At 42.0% G+C, this 24,889-nt stretch overlaps 1 protein-coding gene across 2 annotated transcripts in view; it reads left to right on the top strand.

Moving 5' to 3' along the window:
- The window catches only part of EPHA4 (EPH receptor A4), a 161,609-nt gene that overhangs the window by 122,336 nt on the left and 14,384 nt on the right, over positions 1–24,889 (top strand). For both annotated transcript variants that reach the window (XM_017825571.1, XM_017825570.1), the window contains exons 6-12: positions 11,612–11,736; positions 12,919–13,078; positions 14,130–14,241; positions 19,448–19,506; positions 20,297–20,410; positions 20,590–20,775; positions 24,710–24,771. In XM_017825571.1, the coding sequence (XP_017681060.1) occupies positions 11,612–11,736; positions 12,919–13,078; positions 14,130–14,241; positions 19,448–19,506; positions 20,297–20,410; positions 20,590–20,775; positions 24,710–24,771 (818 nt within the window). The remainder of the gene's footprint in view (positions 1–11,611; positions 11,737–12,918; positions 13,079–14,129; positions 14,242–19,447; positions 19,507–20,296; positions 20,411–20,589; positions 20,776–24,709; positions 24,772–24,889) is intronic.

Genomic DNA, 24,889 nt, shown 5'->3' with positions numbered 1-24,889 from the left:
TGCCATTAAGTGGTCCCATCAAGACATAATAGAACAAGACATTTTTGGATAAGCAAAATAGGAAGGTATAGTGGGCTGGCTGAGGTGTCTCATGTATGAATTGGGTTTTGTGTGGTGTCCATTTATTTTAGCAAACAAATAAAGGCATGATCTCAAGACAACCCACTACAGCGGCTCCCTGGGAAGATTGCGCTTGTCTCAGTAACATACTGCGTTCTTTAAATCTGTCCTCTGAATCAGCCCCAATTTATCTTTCCAGCATAAAAGGGAATGCAGATGGAGTAGCTGCAGCCTCCCTTATAGTTTATCAGGATACTGTGCATGCACATAAATAAGACAGAAAGTGACTGGAATATGTAAGTGGCTGAGTGTTAAATCCTATGCTTTTCAAGCTCCCTGGGCACTCTGGGACAGGGTGGCCAAGGGGAGTCCTGGAGGAGCTGCAGAGATCTGTGGGCTCTCCACAGTACCTCAGACATGATGTGCAGACCCAGCAGTGCCTTTCCAAGAGCCTCTCAGCCACTCGTTTTCACTGCTGCCTGTGCTGAGGATTTTAACTGCAATTATGGAAGTACTGGGAAAAACTGACCTGAAGAGGATGGACTCGCAGGGAGACTTCTTAGCACTGCCTGCACATGTGGCATTTTACTTTAACCAGAGAATATTTCTATTTGTATTTGTTACACTGACAAGCTGCAAGCATCACAGGTTTGAGGGGCTCTGTAACACAGGAGTTCCTTAGCTTGTTTTTGATCTGAGTGATCCTTAAATGGAAGGTACCAGCTTCATCTGGATCAAATGATTGGACTTTGATGACAAAACTGCACTGAAACTAATACTGTGAACCTTACAGAGAGACATAACACTGAAAAATGCTTTGTGTGCTGCTGGAAGCATAAATGGTTTTTAAATTGCAGGTTTTGAAGGAAGATAATGTTTTTCCTTGCAGTCCCCATCCTGTGCAGGTCTCAGTTCCACCCTGCCAGTACCCTTAGGAGTCCTGGCCTCGGTGGGGAGAAGAGACCTGCTGCAGAGATCATCTCCTCAGGAGCTGGTATGGGCTCTCAGTGCCATCCTATGTACTTGAATCTGGGGCTAGAAATGAAGGTCCAGACTTGGAATACAGACTCAGCAGTCTGTGCAGTTGCTGAGCTAATTTGGGATTGTTGTTTTCATGGGCTTTTATTTACCCAGACTCAGTACTCCTGCAGGACATAAACACGGCTGGTTTCTTTGTACAGCTCAAAGTCCTCATAACCTCAGAAGGCTGATTTTTTAAAATATTTATTTATTTATTTTTAGGATTCCAATTTTGTAATGGCACTTGCATTGCACAGGAAATTTTACCAATTATCCTTCCGAGTGTTTTCCACTGAGGCAGTCACCTTTAATATTTAATTGCTGATTCCATTTGGGGTTTTTCTAATTGACACAATTTTAAAATGAATAATACACTGGTTTTCAGTATGCAGCATAAAACCAAAATAATGAAACCCTTTTATAAGTTTAATTATGTGCCACCTATGATGTAATTGGTTACTGACATCATGAAGTAAGATTTTAATTTTAAGGTTTATGTGTTTCAGGAAGCTCAAGACTCTTCCCCACTTTGTACCTCATCACTTTTTTTTTTTTTTTAATGAACAGCAAACATCAGGTAATGTTGCTTTTTGCAGCAACACTGTGTGCGGAGTTTTCTCTCTCTCATCGGGTCTATTAATGTTTTTTAATTTCCTGAAGAAATCTGCCTGTTGCAGGTGAAGGAAAGGAAGTTTAGTTCAGTTCCAGTGAAAGGACATGGTAGGAGAGCTCCAAATGTGTGAGTTAGGTGTGCTGCAGTCTGATTCTCTGTGGAACTTTCCAAAAGCACAGAGTATTTTTCCCCCTTGAGAAGAGGAACTTTGATGGGGAGTATGGCAGGGTGTCTTGCAGCATCCTGGAAGAATGAGGATCTCCACATGCTGTCAGACCAGTGTCCTTACAAAGTGCTCCTGACGTGAGCCCAGAAAACCCAATCCTTGATTCAATCTCAAGAGTTTCTCAACAGCCTAGAGGCAGAGATGGTATCATGTCAAATCCATCTAACCTTTGTACAGAAGGTACTTTACCGGAGTTCCAGCTGAACGCTCTGAATTTCAACTATAATTAAAATTTATAGGTCGTTCAGCTGAAATGTAAATACATAAATGCAAACCTTCTGCACCAGCCTCTTCTGTGTGATGGAGCCTAAAGTAAATACAGCTGAAGTTCCTTAACTTTGGTGACTATGAAACAATTTATACTCTCAAGTGTTAAGATGGGAATTGGGATTTTTATTGTCAAGTGAGTCCTGGGGTTTGATTCTGTTGTGTGCCTCAGACTCAGAGGGGCATGTTTGAGACCCAGCCTGCACTTGCTGTTGGAGCTGTGGATCACAACTGAAGTAAAATGTTTATAATTTCATTATCTTTTCTTCCCCCAAGATTCTTGCCATTTCTGACTGCAGGTGATTGATCTGAGAAACCCAAATGGGAAAGTCTAAGTCTCTGCTATTACAGGAGCACTTCAGAAGCCAGGATGAGACAATGTGGCCAAATCTATTTATTAAAATAACGAATGCGGCTTTAGTAAAATGAGTCATACTTTTTATTTATTTATTTATTTATTTTAGAAGATAATTCAGTACTTCCAAAGCATCTAAGTGGCAAATAGGGCAGAGGCTTTTATTTGTCTGGATTTCAAAAAGGCTTTTAAGCAGCTCTTTTTACAAAATCTAATGTTTTTAATGCTGAAAGTAGATGACAAAGATGTTATTTAGCACATATATATCATCATCTAGACACACACGTTTCAAGTAAATAAAAAGTAGCTGTGCAAGAGCCAAGGAGAACAGGATTAGATGTGTTGCCTTGGATGCCAGATTACACATTTGTCTCATAGTGGGTTAAGCTTTATCCCATAATTGTTGGAGTAACCACATGCTCAGGTAACTTGGTGGTAAGTATAAGAAAGGACCAGGGAGCAGATACAGTAAGTTACCTTGTTGGTCCTGTACAGTTTAAAAACAGCTCTAGCCCTCTTGTCTGTTGACTAATGACGTGTATGCAGACATGTCTTAACTGCTCTGACTGTGGGCAGAAGGAGGGCAAAATGGAAGAAGGAGTAGCTGGATGGTTGTTTCACTTGAGGGAAGGGCTTAGAGAATGGGACAGGGGTCTCATTTGCAGGCATCAGATGTGTCTTTATGGGTAGCTTTGATTTCCTGGTGGAAGGGGCTGGAGGGGTAGTGGAGTTTGTTTAGAAAAGGCAGCTCAGTGGATCCTCCTCCTGTGCAACAATGCAAGGGTAAAGGACGGGCTATTTCTGGGGAGGAATTAACTCTGGTGGCTACCTCCGGCTTCCTGGGAGGAACAGCAGGGTGTGTGGGTGAGGTAGAGTTGCCCTGAGGGGATGGTGCTAAGTGGGTCATATTGCTCCAGACTACTTATTTTGAGCTGTTGGGGAATGCCCCATTTCCAACGTTGTTATCTGCTTTAATAACTAGAGGTTATGGTCTCTAATTCCTCATTTTGGCTCCCCACAATGCTGTACGTTGTGTCACAGCATCAGTGGTTTTGGCAGGCTGTGCTTGCTGGACCAGCATCTGGGAAGTAAGGGAATGATCACAGCACGTGCTTCCCACGAGTGTTCTATCCATTTTGTGTCCTGGGATCTTACCTCTCTAAGCATGACTGCTCCAGCTCATGGCAGTTTCTCTTTGTCTGGACTGCCTGGCCCATTTTTTCTACTTCCCTCAATCCAATATAATGCAGTGGAGCATCAGTGTTGGCTTCTTTAGGCTACAGAATTTATTGTTGTTTATATTGGGTCAGATTCCAACCTCAACTCGAGCGAGGAGTAACTGCAACATGACCTGCTTTGTGACCAGCGGCTCCAAACCTGCTCAGGTCAGACAGCTGCTGACTAATTCCCCATCTCAACAAATTACTTATAGCTCTAGAGTTTCTAGAGCAACTCACAGCACTAAGTATATTCACCCTTCTGCATTAATCATTCTAGTTTAAGCATTTAGAAATGTTTCAGTGCTGCATTTTTTTTTAATTGGTTGTAATGTTCAGACGGATTCTTATAAATTGCCTTCCAACTGAAAGGCTTGTTTTCCTGTTTGTTTTAAACTGGCATTCATACATACAGGAAATACACGGTATTCTGCCATGTTTCTGTTGGCAACTATTAAGTTATCCTTGTCAGAACATGCCAACAGGATTTCTTAGCAAGCTAGCAGAAAGAAAACAAGCAGTTTTTAGACTAAACAGACCCCATGCTTGAGTTGTAATACAGATCTCTTGCTAAATGCTATGTAGATTCTATAATCTTTTGGTTTAAGGCAATCTTTGGGATTGTAGGTTGCAGATTTAGATCTTTGGAGTTATTCCAGACCTGCACTGCATGAGCTAACATCAATTTTTGGTCTTCAAAACTGGAGGGTCAGTACCTGAAAATAATGTATTGCTGTCAAGAGCTAGCCCTCTTTAATAGACAGAACAAGCAATCTCCTGGGCATGCAAAATCTTCTTCACCATCCTTTCGTTTCTGATATAAACCACAGGGAACTGTGGTCACGTCTCAGTTCCTATAATAGTTTTGATCTCAATTAGAGCAGCTCTGCTGTGCTGAAGGAGTCTGTGCTAAAACTGGCACAGAACTGGATGTGCAGCCCAGAAAATACACAGGCTCTTTGTAGAGTCTCAGCAGCCACTGCATGTCGCCAAGAAATGAGGCTGGATTGGGGCGGTAAAAACACATCACTTTAATAATCCTCAGCTACTACTATTTGTTGCTGCTAAGAGCCTGGGTTTTCCTTCAAGCTTTTGATTTGATGCAAGTCAGAGCCAGCTTTTGTGGTTTGGCAAGATTTGCAGCACAGGTTCTTTTGGGAGAGGCAAGAAATGAAAACTTTAAAACAGAGGAAACATTTTAAAGATAATAATACTGTGTTAACAGTCTTCAAAATCTCATTTTCTAGCCCCTTTCTTTATGAACACATCATTACAAACATGACTGATGTGAGCTGGTCCCTAGGTTTGAGAGCTTGTTGCTTGTTTTTCTCAGAGGTCTTTCTCTGTGACTGGGCTGCAGAGTCTGGAAAGAAAGGGAAGATCCCTTGTGCCTGTCATTTTGGATGAATGTGTCCTCTGAGAGTATCCTGTGGCCAAGCTGGTGCTTTTCCTGAGCAGTGTAATTTCTAGTAACAAGGAGGGAAAGTTTAGTTCAGCAGACTTACAGCTGGTTGAAGGGATTGAGAGAAAGAGGCCAAGCTCAGCTGTCAGGCTGCTTCTCAGCAGGATTTTCACGTGTGGGTGGATAACCTTGGGCGCTTTACTCCACTGGTGTAGATTTAAAGTCTTTGCTTTAAAATGCTAAAGCTTGAAAGTGCTGGCCTGAATCTTGGTGTGTCTCAGTTTCCAAGCTGGGAGGTGTTCATCGCCAGTCATCATTCCTGGGGGAGGGAGAGGCAGACGGTGGGAAGACAGAGGACTCGGGAATGTCTTGGGAGGCTTCCAGTGGCTTGGTTGAGCAATCAGGCCTCTAGATCCTTGTCCAAGTCCTAACCTGGCCCAATCATCACTAGTACAAATGTTTGCTCCACTTATACAGAGGGAATAATGAAAAAACCCTAAATATGCATGTGGTTAATTTTTAAAGCGCACATCCAGCCTGCAGACTCTGGCAGGTCCCTCAGAGAAAGGCGTAGCTGTCGTACTGGCAGTGAGGAGCAGGAATGCCAAACTCTGGCTCTGTTCTTCAGGCGTGCAGACATCTAATCTGTGTGTGCACATCGGTTCACATGTGCAGAAGGCTTTCATTTGCTTATCCTGATGTACGTGCATGGCTTATGCGTATGCTTTGCATATGTTTGGAAATGCGGTCTTGCTAAAGTGCATTCTCCTTTGTTTGCAAAGCCATTTGCCAGGAATACTTGGAGCAGAGGGGTGGTGTTCCTCAGAAACTGGAGCACTTCCGACTGGACAGGAGAGGGGAGTGGATAAAAGGCCCAAGGGACAACAGGAAGCAGAACTTTAGGAAATCCTTCTCTGCAGAGAAGGACCTGGGAATCTTGGTGGATGACGAGTTGACTATGAGCTGGCAGTGTGCCCTTCTGCCAGATGGGCCAATGGTATCCTGGGGTGCATCAGGAAGAGTGTGGCCAGCAGGTCGAGGGAGGCGATCCTGCCCCTCTGCTCGGCTCTAATGAGGCCACATCTGGAGTGCTTTGGCCAGTTCTGGGCTCCTCAGTACAGGAAAGATAAGGAGCTACTGGAGATGGAGTGGAGGCTACACAAAGATGATAAGGGGTCTGGGGCATCTCTCTTATGAGAACAGGCTGTGGGAACTGGGCCTGTTTAGTCTCAAGAAGAGAAGACCTAGAGGGGATCTTATCAATACATAGAAATACCTCACAGGGGTGTCAAGAGGATGGTGCCAGACTCTTTTCAGTGGTGCCCAGTGACAGGATGAGGAGCACTGGCCATAAACTAAACCACAAGAAGTTTCACCTCAACATGAGGAAGAACTTCTTTACACTGAGGGTGGCAGATCACTGGAACAGGCTGCCCAGGGAGGTCTTGGAGTCTCCCTCTCCGGAGACATTCCAAACCTACCTGGATGTGTTCCTGTGTCACCTGCTCCAGGTGACCCTGCCTTGGCAGGGGAATTGGACTAGAGGATCTCCAGGGGTGCCTTCCAACCCTAAAAATTCTGTGATTCTGTGAAAGGGAGCTACCTTCTTTTTAATTTATTCTGGTACATGTAACTAAACAGGGCTGGATACTTCTCCCTTCCCTTCATTTCAACTCAGTGCGACAGCTCGTAGATTAGGTTGCTCTCTTACATGAATAAAATTATCAGAATGTGGCCTAAAGAATGTTGCCTTTAGAAATGATTTAAACGATATTTGATTCTCTGTGTTGCATATGCTTTTCCTGCTGTGAGATTATTTGCTAATATAATTCAAAAAAATCACATGTAAACCCCCACAATGTTACAAGGTAAATAGTCAAATAGAAAACCTGAAATGTGCCAGGTTCCCTTATATATGTTGTGTCCTAATCAAGAGAAAATCTTTTAATGGAAGACTTTTTATTGTCTTGTTTTGATTTCTAAGAGGACTTTTCTTCAGTGTTAGATTCTCAGAAATCTTGTTTTCTTTTTTCTTTTTTTTTTTTTTAAGTAATTAATAATGGAGAAGGCTTTTAGTATCTACCCTGGAAGGTAAAAACCCTTAATCACAGTAACATCATTAGTGCTTTCAAGCATTTAATTTTGATGCTTGACAAAGCACATAGCCATTGATAAGAACAAATAAGTGTTGTGTGCAATTGAGGGAATAAAGAAAAGCATGAAAACCCCTAAGCTTCAAGTAATTAAATTTAAATATGTTATTTGAATTTAGCTGAGATAATGTACAAACTGTGGGTATATTTTTCAGTCAGTGAAAGACCCCTTGAGTAAACACGATCCATTTAAATTCAAATCATGGGGAGTGGAAAGTAAACCCTGCTGTGGGTAAGAAGGCATCTTCAATAAAACACTGGGCATTGTGTATCTTTGATATCTGAGTACTCATGTGTTGTAGTTTTATAAAGGGCTGTTTTCACTCATGGATGCCTACATGCCAGAGACTTTATTGCATCTATTTATTTCCTGTTTTTTCCTTCCCCCCCAGTTTGAACCAGTAATGAAAAACTGACACTTTGCCTCTGCCATCCTTTAAAGTGCCTCAAAACTGTTACAATTCAGCACTCACTAGCCTTGGGATATGGCTTTATGGCATTTGGGTGAAGTTTTTGTAGTACATCTGTGCTCTTTCTCTCTCTGTAGGCCGCAAGCTCAGAATCGAGGTAATAAAACTACTAGTAGGTGTTTAATGGCAGGTTATTGAGGAAGTAGATGAAAGAAAATTGCAACATTCACATCAGTAGGGAGTGGGGTTCTTAAGGGAGAGGAACTGCTGAGCTTTGAACTCGGGAAAGTTACACTTGGTGCTTTTGTTCAAGGGGGGACCCCTTCTTAGGCATCAAAATACCTCATCATTGTGTTAAATGGGCCGTTCTGGTAGAATTGGTTCTTGGTATGTGCAGTTTGTGCACGTGTGGCAGAAAGCTTGCTGTTGTAAGCAGTGGTGATTGAGAAACAAGTTATTGCTTAGTGTTCCTTTCCAAATATCAGGGAGTAGGGTGGATGAAAGTGCAAAAAGTGAAAGAAAAAGTGATATCCTACTCCCTTCCGTAAGTATTATGGGATCTTATTGTGACTATCTTAATTGTGTACATTATTCTTTTTGGTCAAGCTGTCCTCAATGTGTTTTATGTAGGAGTGTGTGTGTCTAATGAACCCCTGATAATGTCCATGCACATATAAGAGAAGATTGTGTCTTTTATTCTGCTCATGATCAAAGCATCGTTTTACAACCTTACATATTTATCTTCACATCAGAGGCAATTTAAAGGCAAAAGGGAGAAGAGCAAAGAATGTAGATATTTTGCAGAAGCTCACCCAGAAGGCTGTGACTGCTCTCTGGAGTGCCATGAGGCAGTGGCAATGTTGTCCTTGTCCTGGACTCTACTGACCAGACTCTTGTGCCCTTTGATAGTATATGTGCAAGGAGACTCTGACGTGCTGTTCTTCCAGGAGTCCAGTCTTTCAACTGCGCAGGATCCTGAAAAACAAGGAAACAAATAAACCTGATTTGTAGCGCTATTTGCGGAAATAAAAGGGAATTGGTAACTTAGGATTTTATCTATGCAGTGGGGTAACTGTAACCTGATTTGTAGGGCTATTTGCAGAAATAAAAGGGAATTGGTAACTTAGGATTTTATCCATGCAGTGGGGTAACTGTAGTGCTCCCTGTGGGTTCTGGGCCCAGTTGCCGCAGGTCACCATCCTGTTGCATAGACCATTGTAGGTCTGTGCTGCAGAGATGTCAGACAGCTCCTGGACAGCATCTTGAAATTCGGGTACTTCATCTTATAGTTGGACTTCGGCATTCCTAGGATTTCTGTATAGCATATGGAGAGACGGGATGTAGTCAAAACACACTCAGAAACAAATTGCTCATCTGCAGAATCCAGGACAAAAGAAGAGACTAAAAGTTGAGGAGGATGAATTTGCACATAAAGGACAGGAAGGAAAAAATAGGGCCATTATTAAAATTATAAGGAATAACAAAGGAATTGATGTACAAGTCTTCTTTGTGTCCTGGAGGTCAGGAGTGTGTTGCTCATTCCAGTATGGTGTAGTGCATAAGATCAGCTGTCCATTTGTGAGAGACATGAGAAAGCACTTGTTACGCTATATAAAGCTAAGCATCTTTCACAAGCAGGATTAGTTAATATAAATTCCTCTGCTGCAAATAGCCATTTTACAGTAGGAAAGAAATGTGTTTTCATACAGCACTTACCAGCCCAGTATTGAAGGACTCAGTGAATTCCAATATAGATGCCTGCAGAAGAGAAATGGGAAACCAAGGAGGTTAAAAAGAGGATAAAGGAAAGAAAGTGAACTTTCTCTCTGCAATTCTTGAGGTCAGACCAGTGTAAGTGACAGATTCTTGGTAAAAAGAATTGCCTGTCTGCCCTGCATGAGGCACCGATTAACTAAGCAGATTTCTCTCCGCTTGGTTTGTCAGTAATGGGCACGTGTGTGTTTTAGGGTAACAAATCTGATTTCTAATTTATTAGCTGAGCAGTATTCTTACTGTAGAGGGGAAGAAAAAAAGTCTGATTCTCTGTTGAGGAACTGTGAGGTTATTAAGCAGGTTCTCAGTCATGCCACATATCTAATTTGATGGAGCACACCTGCATCCTCCCTGTTGGCTGTGTTTATAGTCTCCTCTGTCATTCAGTATTTGCCTTTGCATGTGAGAGACAGACAAGGAAAAAGAGATAAAGGTTCTGGAGGCATTTCTAACAGAGATGCCAAACTGTCAAATAGTAAATCGGGAAGCAGCTCCCTGATGGTTTCACATCAAGAGGAGACACCCTTTTGTGACTGTGCAGTGTCTGCTGGTTATTTTCACTTCCATCAGAACTGTCTGATATGGTCAAGTAGGCTTGAGGCTTTCAACGTACAATTTTCCTTTCATTTATAGTGAGTGTTTATTTATTTGTCTTTCTTGATAGTTTTCAAGGATACCTGTTTCAAGGATACTTTTTACTCTCCAACATTTTCATGGATCGTCATCCCAAAGTTAAGGGTAGAAAAAGAAACAAAAAGAAAGGGAAAAGGGGGAAAAAAAGAGCAGCTACAGCATCAGGGGACAAAAGAAGAAATATATTCAATTTAGGAAGACCTCTAATCTCTGGTTATACAGGACAGCTTTGTTAGATAAGATTAAAAATTTCATGAATGTCCCTTTTTATCCCTGGAGACTCCGCCATTTATACCAGCTATTGTCAGCATCAAAAGAGCTTGATAACAGCTGGCTAGAGACGTGACCACACAGCAACACAACAGCAAGAAAGGGGCAGCCGGGTTCATAAATCTTCAGAAAACCCATTCCCCAGTGCAGCCATGAATCTGCTGCTATCACAGGCAAAGGAGAAGGCATTGTCCTCCAGCCAGTCAGAAACCTGAACTTCAGCATTAGCAGGGGCTCTATAGACAGTGCAGGGTGCACAAAGACATGTTTTCCATTATCTTCATCATTGCAGCCCTTATTACTGACACAGATACAGTTTAAAGGATTTTGGAGTTTAGCTTGTTGCTAGGTAGAGTTTTTCCAAAAATCCTGCAGCCCTTACCCTTGGCAGTACAATCCTGCTTTTTCTATTCATTGCATCAATACAGCGCCACGTGGGAGGGGGTCAGATGATGCCAGTTTGGTACACAATGGCCCAATCTCTGGTATCTTTTGGTTGGGAAGGAGCTATCAAAGCCAGAATCTGGCCCTTGGGTGCTGAGTTTCCCGTTCTCCAGGGACTGCTCACAGACTGTGACGTAAGCAAGGCAAGTTAGGAGGCACAAATTGGCTCAGACTCTTGAAATACAAGTTTCCTGGGTTTAATGGGAGGGTCCAAATTCATACGTATTCAGCTTTATTCTGGTCTTACTTAATTCAGTGGCAATATTTTCTCAGCTTTAGAGTAAACCAGATTGGAACCTCAGGAATTTCATAGTTCCTGTAAAGTAAATAGCTAATGAAATATCATCAGTTAATTTTGGGAGATGGAAGAGGAGAATCACTGTAGACCAAAACAAAAGTACAAGTCTATGCGCTGTGCCTGACAAACAACAAAAATAAGGTAGATTCTTTTAGAACCTTTATCTCTTATGGAGGTTTGTACTTGGGAATCATGAACATTGCAGTGTTTAGACAACTGGGTTGTTACTTGAAAATCCATCTGTCTAGTATTGTCCAGAATCCAAACCCTATCTTTATTAGAGAGGATTAAATATAATTTTGTTAGAGAAAACAGGAAAAATATTTAATGCTTCTAATGTCTCCTCCCTGTGCCCTGCAAGAAAAACACGTTTTCTGAAAGTGCTCATGTTGTGAAAGCTACAATTAAAAATACATGTTCTTTACTAAAACTAAATTATTGCTTATATATTTTTTTTTTCCTTCTGACAGCTCCATCCCCAATTGCATTGATCCAGGCTAAAGAGATAACAAGGCACAGTGTTGCCTTGGCTTGGCTGGAACCTGACAGGCCAAATGGAGTCATCCTGGAGTATGAAGTCAAATACTATGAAAAGGTACTGTTTAAAAATGGCGAAGCAAGGCTTTTCCTTTGGGTTTGGGTAGAGCTTTATACTTCATTCCATTACATTTTATTTCCAGATAGGATTCTGTCATTTGAAACCAAATAGATTCAGTTTAATAAAATCCAATTAAAGATTTCATGCACTGGAATGCTTGCTTGAAAGAATAAAACTCATAGGCTGTTCCAGCTGTATGGTGTGAGTTTATTTGGTTATTTTTTTCCTACCTAGGAACTGAGCTTTTGTAGCAATCATATTTATAATGAGAATCAATAATGTCGGGCAGAAGTGAGACATTAGCTTTACTTCATAGACAGAAGTATAATAATGAAGTATATAACAGAGTCATAATAATAAGATCTGTTTGCCGATAGCTTCTGCTTAGAGTGATAGTGTGGACTGGCTGGCTTTTAATAGAGAACAAGGAAAGAAAATTACATTCTTCATACTTTTCAAGTTAGAGGGAGATGTTATTCCTCCAAATAACTTCTCAAGTATGGAATTATGAAAAGAGCTATTTTCTTTGAAGGTTCTCTGCAAAAATGAACAATTACCTGCTCTTGCTTGTGTGCGCTGTCTCTCATATGCACATGTATGCTTCAAAATTTTTTTTATAATCACTTGCTTTCCTAACACACACAGAAAAAGGCATCTGATTTGCAGACAAGCTAGATTATTACATTTTCTGATGGATTTCCCAGGCAAAAATAGAACAATTTTTAAGATTGGACTTTCTGGAAGACATTTTCTAAGTCTTTTCTTTCTTAAAATATTTTAATCAATTTTTTTATGTGGCTTTTGGCTGGTAGGAAGAAAAAGAAAGTGCCAGCATGTGTGAGTAAAATGTGCTTGTTCATCAAGAGGATTCTATTTGAACTCTTGGCTGTTTTCCAAAGGTTTTCATTGTGTGATTTCTTAAATAATCAGTGATATATGAGCATCATACCTACCGCCTCATCATCCTTTTTTGGCTTGCTCAGAGCTCCACGCAGCACGCAGTGCTAGGGGTATTGAGCAAGGCCAACAGCAGGAGCCCTCAGGACATATTTTGAGAATTCCATCATTGTTAACTCATATTTTTTCATCATGACAGCTTTGGCAAGGAAGTGGGGTTCCATGGTTCATGGCGCAGCGAGGCGTTTTTACTGGATCACCACTGTGTTCTCTTGTTGGCAGGACCAAAACGAGCGTAGCTACCGCATTGTGAAGACGGCCTCCAGGAACACGGACATCAAGGGCCTGAACCCCCTCACTTCATACGTGTTTCACGTGCGGGCCAGGACAGCGGCAGGGTACGGAGACTTCAGCGGACCCTTTGAGTTCACAACTAACACAGGTAACGACAGGCCCACTGAATTCCTCTGCTTTTCCTCGAGCGAAGAGTGCAGATGTAACTGAGCTGTGTGTTGGGACTTTCCTGTTGGATGGTTGGACTGTAGTGTGTCTGTTCTGAGCAAATGTTCTTCTGTGGCCAGGTGGCTGTTTGTGATGCCATGAATCTGACCCGAGACGTCTCTTTGGATATGCTGTGTTCTAGATTCTAGCAATGACAATACTTCAATGTGGCTTAAGGAAACATGCACCCTGTGAACACTTGGAAGCCGTTGATACTTGAGAGATTTTTGTTTCTGTAAATGTAGATTTCTGCACGTTTCTGGAATATCTTATTTCAAGGAGAATAGAACCCTGTTACTCCCCTTTGGAAGCTATTGATATAGATTATTTAGGTTTCCTACATCAGCTCACGTGTTTGCACTTTTCCTTAGGCAGTCATATAAAGACAAGAATGTTTGAATTATGTTGTTAGCAGAGCTTTTCACTTTGCTCAAGGAAATGTGCAAATTTAGCTCCCAGAATGTTTGCTTTTCTGTGGCAGGAAGACAGTGCGACCAAGCCTATTTTATTTTGGACATACAGGTCCGCTTAAATCAAGTTAAGGTCATGCCAGTTAGTGGCAACATCCTTCAGGATGTGAACAACTGAAAGTAATCAATCCAGCAGGAAGAGGGTAGACATTTTAAAATAACTTACTCTCTTTGTGTCAGCCTGGGGAGTGATCATCTGGCCCCACTGAGGGAAAAAGGAGGAGGAAAGAAGTGTGGAAAGCAATTAGGCAAAAAAAATTAGCCATTATACCCTCTGAGGAGCTCTGAAGGAGAGGAGGAGTTCCCAGTGAACTTAAGTTCCCCAAATCATTATCAAATATCATGTCTTCAGCTCATTAGCACCCTGTTGGAAAATTGTATCAAATTACTATATAATAAAGGCCTGAAAGTAGATTTGAGTGCTACTCTAAACTGCCTTCACAAACCAGAAAGCTCACTGAGTGCTACCTAGGTTGATTTTTTGAGAGTGTCTGACACTAATGCTCCCTCTTCTGTTTTCAGTTCCTTCCCCCATCATTGGTGATGGTACCAATCCCACAGTGCTTCTTGTTTCAGTGGCTGGCAGTGTTGTTCTTGTGGTCATTCTCATTGCAGCCTTTGTCATCAGCAGGAGGTAAGAACTTAAGCTTCTCTCTCCCTCTTTTTCTTTCATCAGGGAGCTTTTTGTCTCCTCCAAACAAAGCTAAATTCTTTGATTAGCATCATAAACAGTACATTTGCATTACAAGCCTTCTCCCATGTAGCTTTGATCTTCTCAACATTAGTACCAAGCAGCATGTGATGTAATGGCAATAGTTCCAGCTCTATTTGCCCTTCAAATGCAAAGCTGATTCCAATAACTGGCACTGAGAAGCAAGCCAGCTAGAGATTTGTGGTTACTGTAATTTCAAGTTAAGTTTAATGGGTATGGGTATAGTAGATTTCCTTGGACTGACTCCTGATAGAGAGTAAACAGTTCACTGTTGTGAACTAAGCCATCAGACTGCTATGCTTGTGATTTTGTGTTAGTCTGTATGAGTTTGCTCTAGTCTTTTGGGTTAGTCCTTCCTGTGTGAGTGGATATGACTGTGAAATGGAAGGCACAGTCATTCAGCATCATATGCAGTAACACAGCAGACTGGATCGATGCTTATTTCATCAAAGCAGCACTATAATCTTCTACCAAGTACTTGTTCATTCTCCCAAATTCAACCTAGGCGTCAGGAACAATCCTGTGAGTGGGAGGACAGTGTAGCAGAAACACAGTGTGAGTGTTTCTGTCTTCATCTTTGTGTTCAGTCTCATTTAAAAAGATCAGCGTGATCTTGCTTCAGTGTAATTTTGAGATAAAACTGGTTGTATCATTACTGCATCTGAAGCCCAGGATCTGAGGGATGCACGTTTTGTCAGTCTCTGTTGGTCAGTTTAATGACATCAGCTGTAAATGTGCATAAATTCCTCTTGATTTGCTCTTTTTAAATCGTCCTAGAGAGCAGTTAAGTGACTATGACTATAATATCTGTAAAGTAGACATGCATTGTGGTAGCTTTCTGTGGGTGTTCAACTCAAAGCCTCCATGCTGGCAAGAAGAAAGAAGAGCAGAACATATGAAAATGTGATGCAGAGAGACAGGTTTATTAAAAGCTGTTGAAACAGCAAATAGCATCACTGAGCTTGATGACTTAATCTGCTCTCTGCTTTTATTGATCATTTTATTATTTAAGGCAGGATTGATAGCAGGATACATTGGATTTCTAATTATGAGTCGCCACCTTGGAGAATTGAGCCTGTCGAGCTACTTTGAGATGATCCCTCCCCCTCCTCCCCCTATAAAAAAACGTCTCTTCCCAAGGCTGATAAACACTGCTTGGTGATCGGCCCTCAATGGATCACTCTTCAGAAAATGAACTGTCAACCCCTTGCCCTCATATTGATTCTCGTTAGTATCGGCCATAAAGCTGTCAGAGCAAAGGCTGCCTGGAGCCAGGTACTGACAGACCTGCTGATCTCAGACAGGTCCCCTCACCACTCAGAATGTCTGCTCGGTTATCTCTGCCCACGCGTGTGCAGCCCAGACAAAGGCACCACAAAGAGCACCTGGGCAGTAGGGACAAAAGGCTGGTCCAGGCACTGGTGGGAATGGAGATAAAAGTACCCTGGTGGCCACGGGCTCTGAGATGTCCTGTGGCTCTGCACTGGTAGCTCTCGGAGAGGCCGTGGAAGGGGAAAGACATACATAGTAAGATGAATGAAATACCGGGACAGTGAAACTGCTCTGTGCATACTAATGCATGGTGCCTTGCTAATTAATAGCCCTCCTCAATACACAGCTCTCCAGTCCCTGGAAGTAGCTCTCAATAAACAGAATCTACTTTAATATTCACTGTTACTCTAATGATTTTAACCACTATACCAATGTCATTTAGAGGTGTGGGCTTTGGGGATATTTCATGATGTTTCTATGCCAGCAGAAGTTAATAGCAAAATAATTATACTTTGTTCCCAAATTACTTCAGATGAGAACAAGCTTTTCTGTTTCACAGAGTCCCCATGAGGAGGTTTTGTAATCTAGCCATGACCTAAAAGTCATATTTGTACAATCAAACCCATGCTTTGGCCTGCAGACATGGCCTCTGTGCATCCACAAGCCAAATGTGGGAACTGGGCATATGCTGTAGGTGCTCACTTTTGAACACTGGGCTATTACTAGTAATTTGGTATCACATTTTTTCAGGACATTGTTCAAATCCCAAAATTCATCTTTACAGCAGAATCTGTCAAAGGACTTTGCCTTCGGGCAGCTCAAGCTGTTTGGTTCTGTCCTGCGACCACTGCGTTTGTGTTAATGTGAGAACTAATCTGCCTAATGCTGGTTTGAAGTTACCGAGGGGTTTAGATGGGCACATCCACAGAGCAGCGTGCAGGAGGTGGCATGGGTGTTCCTAAAACCCTGCTTTGCAGGAATACTGAGGGAAATTATGGTATCTCAAATAGAGTTGTAGAGGATTCGAGAAAGTGTAAAACAGAGACACTTTATAAAAGCACTTGAGTGGAGTAGGATGGTCCTCTGGGCATGTGGAAGTTTCTGTCAGAAATTCTTCCAGCTGATAAATTGATTTATCTCTGCTCCACCAACAGGTGAACGCATTTGCCCACCTTTTGCTGGTGGTGTTGGAGCAGGTGCTCTGCCAGCCTGGTGCCTGAGCACCCCCAGCCCCTCTTTTGTGTGTGGAGGAGGAGGTGGGAGCAGCAGTGTGGCGCCAGGGCCCTGCTGTTTCACCTCAGTGCCTGTTAATACCCTGCCTTGTTACCTCCTCTTCATCACCGGCCCCCACCTGTAGCTCTGCCTGTTCCTCTGACCCCTGCAGTTTCTGAAAGCTTCTGTGTTCTTTTCCTGAATGCCGGCTATTTAATCACCGCTGCCAAAATCCCTGTAATTACGGGCTTCAAATCTGTGACAAAGGCTCCCTTCTGCCACTCAGGTGAGCTGCCCCAGAGGCAGCCCCAGCCCCTGTGCCCCGTGGTGCAGGACTCCTGGGCTGCTCTCGGGGACAATGGCACACAGCAGTGTCCTGCCCAAAGCCAGGCAGGAGAGGTCAACAGGTGACACAGGGAGAAGTGGAAGTAGGTAGTTAGTTTGGAAGGTATTATTTAAACTTAATAAGCTACAATTATATTGCTTGAACAGTAATCCCTTTGTTTCCCTTCGCTTTTTGCATGTCTTTGGGTTTTAGTGGGGGAAGGTTATTTTTTAATCTGTTGTTAGGGTGCTTGTACTTTTTAAAAATAAGATAAAGAGAATTTTTTTCATACTTAAAATGCTTTCATGCAAAGCCTGTTTGCATTTCGTATTTCCCACCTGTGCCTCAACATTAATAAAATGAATTTGAAAGGTCCTGATTGAAAAGCAGAATTCTTTTTTTCCCCCCCCTTTTTTTCTTTCCTCTGAGAGAAGTTGTGTAATACCTGAAACCATCTCTGCAGTCCCCTTAACTGATCTGATCCCGTGTGACACTCAGTGAGATTTGTGCCACCTCTTCTGTCTTACTGAGTTCAGTAGCTGGGAGCAGAACATCATCCCATTGTTTAACTCAGCTCTGTTACACAAGTTCTGGGGCAAATTAAATGGTTTAAATGATGTTTGGATCCAGTGTGGTTTTTAATAATGCTCTTCTTGTGATTTGGAGCCATTTGTGTTTCAATGATTTTTATCAAGAAAAGAAGCTCCCAAGGGCTTATGATTGGATGTGTACCTGCTTTCTCTGTCTGAACACAAGTCCTGTCAATGTTGGGAGCTGTCAGGCTTGGTTCAAAGGTCAGCTAGTCTTCACATGTCAAATAGGATTTTTTTTTCTTTCCGTTTCATGGTTAATTTATGTTTTTTATTATTGGCATAGTGTGTTTAACACCCAGCACTGACTGCAAAGCCAAAGGCTGGGAGGTGGCCTCCCAGCTGACAGTGATGGGAAGCTGCCATTCCCCACAGGGCAGGTACAGAGATGGAAGTGGGATACTTTTTGCTAAAAGGCAGAAGGGTTTTGCTGATGGGAGAGGTATGGTGAAACTCCTGAAGATTAGCTGCAAGCAGGGCTCTCAGTCATGTGTTTTCTTCCAGTTATCTGCAAGTTTTTTGACCCATTTAAACTCACATCTCCCCATAGGTCTTTGTCTCACCTGCTCCTGTTTTCCTCCTCTCCTTATTCACTGTTTTCAGCCTGTCTCACCCCTGTAGCCCTGGCATGCCTAGTCATCTCCTGCCCCACTCCAGGCAGCAGCTGCGCGTTGCAGCCAGTACCAGTGTTGCATCCTTTTCTCCAGGCTTGGCTTCTGCTTCTGCCTTCCTTCTTCTCTCCACCCCAGACTCTTGCCAGTTAGCTGACCTGGGTCTGACACACTGGAAGACTTGGATTTCCATAGGAACAGGCAAACTGAGAGTAAGCCCTTCTCTACAGCAGTGTCTGTTGTCATGCTTGATTCTGAACATTCAGTGATGGATGGGTAAAAGCCCAAAGCAGATCTTGACATCTACATACCATTAGATGCAGGGGAACTTCAAATCCCTGCACATATGGCAGAGCTGACTCCTCAATATCCTCCCTAATGGACCAACCTCTTGTATTAACTTTTCTTAATGCTGCTTATTCATTGAAGTTTAAGGCTGAACTAATTAAATTCATAACTAGATACAATATCATGGGTGTAAGTGTAGAAGTAGTAATCCATAGAATTAACATACTATACTACATTATTGTCTCTGACTCAGAGGGTTGGTAGAGGAGCTCTGCCATCAGGAGCTCGTCAGCCCCTTTAATTATACAGTGATTAAAAGAATGAAAAAAAAATCCTCGGGATCTGCATTGTTGATGGTCAGGGTTGGTGGGGATTTTTTTTGCTGAGATTCCAATTTCTGCGTGAAGACTTGTTTCCAGTTTAAGTTTGCAGTTAAATAAGTATATTGATATTGGCATTTACTTAATTACGTTTGAAAATCAGTCGAGCACCTCTGTTGTAGCATTTCAATCCTGATGTGGCAGGGCTAAAAAGCAAATTAGGCTCCTCAGTTGCAAATGCACATTTGAAGAAAAAGGAGCCGAAATGCACATATTCTTTTCTTTCTTTAAATGTGGAGATGCAAGTAGGTTTGTGCTTCCCTTGATGCTCTGTTGGTGCCTGTAACACTTAGAGGAGTGTGAGGAGAGGATCCTCTGCACCTCTGGTGTGTGTTGTGTCACGGGCTGTGGCAGGTGCCAGCAGCTCAAGTCTCAGCAAGTCAGGACAACTAAGCTTGTCTCAGGGTGAGATACTTATTTGACCTCTAATGCTCTGCTTTGTTCTGACAGGCGCAGTAAGTACAGCAAGGCTAAGCAAGAGGCAGATGAGGAGAAACATTTGAACCAAGGTAAAAGGCCGTGGTGCTTGGGGTTTTTGATTTGTCATAAAACAAGTCCCACATTCTGATGCTTGGGAAATAAGGGATCACATTCCTCTTGAGATGAATATGTTTCTTGTTTCATCTCTTGTGAACATCCTGCTTCCAAACTACTTTAATAATGAGGAAAATAGAAGTATCTGGCTAAAACGTTTTGAGGGTGCAGACAGGAGAAAGGTTTATCAAATTTTTCCGTTGTTCCTTGGCACTGAAAGATACCTGTTCTTGGCCACTGATATTTAGGCAGGATTTCTCCCCACAATACTCTGCTAAAAAAGTTTTTGAATGGGCCAGAGGCAATACTGCAGGAAAGAGAATGTGAACTTTGCTGCCTTTTTCCCAGCACTGAATCAATCCTATTGTTACTTCCATCTCAGTCATCCAGGTACCAAGCCCAGGACCTGAGCTCAGAATTTCCTGGCTTCCATAGGAAAAATGGGATGTGTTTTAGTCTCACAAATCCATAGACAGGTGATTGGCCTGTTAGTGATGGCAGTGATTTGTGAAGCTCATTAATTGGCAAAAGCCTGATTCCTTACATCAATATTGGGAACTATTAAATGTTTACATTTTAAAATATTGCACTGGGGGGAAAAATACATTAAGTCCTTCCTGCCTTCATCAGTCATTCCTGGCTTACAGTACATTTTTATTGTACACTCTCTTTGCTGTTGTATATCATTAAGGCTTCAGTCTCATATGTTCTGTGTTCAGCAGCATGTAGATCAGTGACTTCAAATAAAACATTTCTGCCTTGCAGGTGTTAGAACATATGTGGATCCTTTTACATATGAGGATCCAAACCAAGCTGTGAGGGAATTTGCCAAAGAAATCGATGCCTCCTGCATAAAGATTGAAAAAGTTATTGGTGTGGGTAAGTGCCAGCACTTTTACAATTTTTTTCTGTAAATATACTTTTAAATTTGCTTTTAGGAAATGTGATCCCGTAATTTTTGTATGACAGTTCCCCCAAATGCACTGATATAACAGTTTGACAACACAAGTGCATGCTTCTTGTTCATGATTATGGTTTCTTGTGCCTTTTTTCTTAAGGGGAGTTTGGTGAAGTGTGCAGTGGACGTCTCAAAGTGCCAGGAAAAAGAGAGATCTGTGTTGCTATCAAGACTCTAAAAGCTGGTTACACTGATAAACAAAGGAGAGACTTCCTCAGTGAGGCCAGTATCATGGGACAATTTGACCACCCCAATATCATCCACTTGGAAGGCGTAGTTACTAAATGTAAGTAGGTCATTTTCATCACAAGTCCGATTTCGAAGTCACTGAGAAATTAAGTCTGTGTTGTGTGTGCTGACTTTCTTTTTTTTTTTTTTTACCCTCTTTCCCATAAAATGACAGATGGAACAGATCCACTGATAGCTAATAGGAGGAAATCAGTGCAGGACAAGTCATTAATCTTGTTGTCAGCTATAAATGGGTTTACGGTTTCAACTGATACTCTATCTGTAGGCAGCTTGTACAAGATTTTGTAGGGGGAATTAATACTGCAGAGGTTGGCTTTTTTCCCCCCCTTCTTGCTATGCCAAGCAGGCATCTTTTACATCTTTGCTAGACTGAGCTGATTGTTACAGGATAGGCAAAAGCAGATGGTGAGCAAAGAATTCAGAATGGTTGGGGGAAAAATACCAAAACAAACCTCACAGTCTTATGTTTAAGGTACAAAGCACAGATGTAAGGAGCAAGCCTTTGAAATGAAGTAGGCTATTTTAGTGTGAAACCTGCTTATTTGTGTTCTCTGATATACAGGTGTGATGATTTCACTCTGCAGAATTTACCTGGCTGATCTTTTTGTTTGTTTGGTTTGGGGTTTTTTTTAAGTCTGTTAGCACTCACTGTGCCATGAACTCTGCCTTAGAAAGAGAGTGACAGCACTCACTAGGTGCTGTCTGGGCTAGAACTGAAAATACACCTGTGAGACAGCCGTGCTTGGGTCTGACTTGATAAGGTGCCACTGTGATGATGTAGTTATTGTCCCTGCTCTGACTGCCCTAGGTAGCATGTTGGCAAAGCCTGGCACTGATTGCTAATCCTAAAAGACCCTTTGGATGTCGAGACTCATGCTTAGGGTACAAAGAAAGCAGACAGTGATCTTGTGAGCTGCTGTCAGAGTGGAATTTGTGAAGCTTACCTTCTTCATCTGATGGTGTACATGGTGAATGTGAATGCAGGCTATTAATAGCGTGAGGAATTGAAATTAGAGATGGATGAAAAGTTAAAAAGTATTGCTAGAAGCACAAAGTATTTCTCAGAGAGAGTTGTCAAAGCCATCAATACCACTGTAAAACCCTGTCTCTCTTGAATGTCAGTGAGAGCTGGATATTTACTCTGCCATTTGTGTTTCTGCAAATCTTAACCTTGCTTCTTTGTGTTGCTCTCTCCTACTGTGCCTTCTCTCAGTTGTTGAAAATGGCTCATACAGTGTGTGGCAGTTTGCTTTTCAAGGCAAATAGCAGTTTGGACTAATTTTGCCCCTCCCTCAAACCTAAAATTAAAAGACAGTACTCTGTTTAAATGTGGAAGGGCTGTCTCTCTCTGTGTTGTTGTTGTAGGAAAGGGGAGGGAGGTTGTGATCAGGCCACGGTGTTTGCTACAGACAGTGATTTTTCTTAGCACCCCTGTAAAAAAAAAAGGCAACGGAGGAATCTTTATGTTGAAATCCCACCGAGGCTGGAACCCCCTGAGCTGCTACAGCTCTAGCAGTTATAAATGACCATGTGCATTTGCATAATGCAGTTGTCAGTGAATTAAAATGATTTGGAATTTTCACCGAGGAGGTGGTGGCCTGACCCGGGAACGCTCCATTCCCTGGCTCACGGTGAGCGATGCTCCCGCGGCGAGCCGGCTCCGTTACCTCAGAGCTGGGCTCGCGGGTAAACAGGGCTACTTAAGGAGACATTTATCTCAATTTCTCCGTAGGTTTTCTGAATGCTGTGATAAATGAATGCATTTAATAAACTGAAAATTAAAATGTGAGATAAATAGTGGTATGGATGGGGGTTGAGAGAGGCAGCAAAAAACCATGAATAAATTATTGGCTGCTAGTCAAGTACTTTAATAATTGACTCACTGATGGTAACTTCTCCCTCTGCTCTCTATCCCCCTCCCCTGCTAAAGAAGGGCCTGAGTAATGAAATTACATGTTAATGCACTGAAAGAGTCTCCCTTTCTTCCCTTCTGCATTGACATAGTATCTTTTGATTGAGGAAGGTTAATTAAAACTCATTTAGCTGTATTTGTTCAGTGGAAGGGTTGGTGTCACAGTTGCAAAGATTAAATGAAACACTGCCATATGCAGATTTGCTTGGAGGTCTTCCTCTTTCTACCAAAGAATGCTTGCAAAGGTGAATTAGAGGGAGAATGTTGTTTTATCACATCCTTTTACTTAAGAATGTACTCAGCCAAGGTCACTAAGCCCTTCATCTGGAGCAGTTTGCTTTGTGCAATACCATTGCTTCTCTGCAGCGTTCATGCAAATCAGAAGGGGTTCCATTGCCAGGCTGGCATTTCATTGACAGCTTGCATGGGACCAAAGCAGTAAGAGTTTGGATATCAGCAGGAAGGGAAGTAAAAGCAGGAATAGTAAAAGGCCTGCAACGGATAGGTTGGGACTAAAAAGGTGAAATAAGTACTGATGAGTAAAATAAATGATGCATTGCACATAGATCTTGGCCTAAGTGAAATGTAAAATTTTCAGTACAGACAGTCCTTGTAGCATATTGTTTTCTAATTAAAAAAAGGTTACTTCAAAAACAGAAATCCCTGACAAATGAGGAGAAAAGCATCTTGGTGAAAGATACACTGAGGTAGAAATTATATAGGGGAACTTTAAATACTGCAACATTTCATGGTAGGGTAATTTTGAGAGATGGCTTTTTGGGAGCAAATACTTGCTTGTGACAGAAGCAAAGAAGAATTGAGTTATTCTGATACCTCTCATGCCAAGACAGAGTGGAGCTATCTACAGTCTAGGTGACATGGCCATTGAAGCCTTCTTTCCCCAACGTTTCCTTATTCAGAGCTGCTCCAGGAAGTAAAAGCTGAGCTTCTCTGGGACACCATCTTTTATTTAGGAAGAAACTATAATACCTGTAGGTAAAGCATAAGTGGGAGGAAGGGATGCCATGTCACACAGCACTGATTGTCAGGCACTCCCCTGACTTCAGATGAGCTTAACAGTGCTCATCTTGGGACCAGGCTTCTGCTGTTCAACATGTGATAAGTCACCTCTGTACTTGTCCCATTTGAGATGTTATTGGACCTATTTCCACAAGTATCTCTATTCCAAATATCCAGCATGTTTTAACTCCAAGGAATAACTAGTGCCACTTGGATGTACCTAAGTGTTTTCAGTTTCAGCATTGTATGACCTTTATAAAACTTAAAGACAACATTAAGCATTATTTATGTATTTGCTGCTGTTTGGGGCAGGAGAGTGCCTAGAAAGCATCCCTGTGTCAGTGACATGACATTTCTCCTCAGGTTGCCCAGCCTGGCTCTTGTTGCAGCATGGGGAGCTGAGTGCTGCCTAGCACTGTGCCCCACATGTGACACAGTGCATTGAATCATTTAGCCTGTGGTTGACTTCAGGAGGCAAATGGCTTTGGCTCATTTATAAATAACAAGAGACACGGAATACAAATTTGGGACAGAGAAAGTTGAGAGGAACAGCCCGTATTTTTCATTCTTGAATCCAGTTGTCTTGGAATACCTTCTAGCTCATGACAGCTTCTAACTCATTTAAAGCATTGATCTTTCAAAAGAGGCAGAGAGACCAAAGCATTCACAAATTCCATTTTTCTAGTGTACGAGCAATTTAATTACGCTAAAGATTTTTGTCAGGTTTGAACAGATCTTTGGTTTTTAGCTCTCAATTGTCAATTCATATATTCCTTAGAGAACAGGAGCCACTTTAGTTAAAGACCTTGTCAATGAGTCAGTCAAAGGGTTAACCTTCCAGATGGGCCTTTTAAATGTTTCTGTCCTATAATATTTTTTCTCTTGCTCCCCACAGCTGAGGCATAAGCTTGGTGCTTTTCAAATTAAATTAGATTGTGTAAGCCAGGTGTCTTGGCAGTAAAATCATGTGCAACCCATTTTTATCCCATTAACATCGGTGTTCATCAAGGAATTGTGTTTTTCTTTCTGCGAACTTTAGGTAAACCGGTAATGATCATAACTGAGTACATGGAGAATGGCTCCTTGGATGCCTTCCTCAGGGTAAGTGATTTCTTCAAAAGCTAAGGAGATTTTATACTGGAAAACATTTTCTGGTTTTCTTTTTTTTTTTTTTTTCCCCCCCAGGAACTATAGGGAAATACCTGTCTTGCTATGGAAA

The sequence above is a fragment of the Lepidothrix coronata genome, unplaced genomic scaffold (assembly GCF_001604755.1).
Source record: "Lepidothrix coronata isolate B3197 unplaced genomic scaffold, Lepidothrix_coronata-1.0 Scaffold120, whole genome shotgun sequence".
Classification (NCBI taxonomy): Eukaryota; Metazoa; Chordata; class Aves; order Passeriformes; family Pipridae; genus Lepidothrix; species Lepidothrix coronata.
Note: the sequence above shows the minus strand (reverse complement) of the source record. Positions and strands in the feature narration are given on the sequence as shown.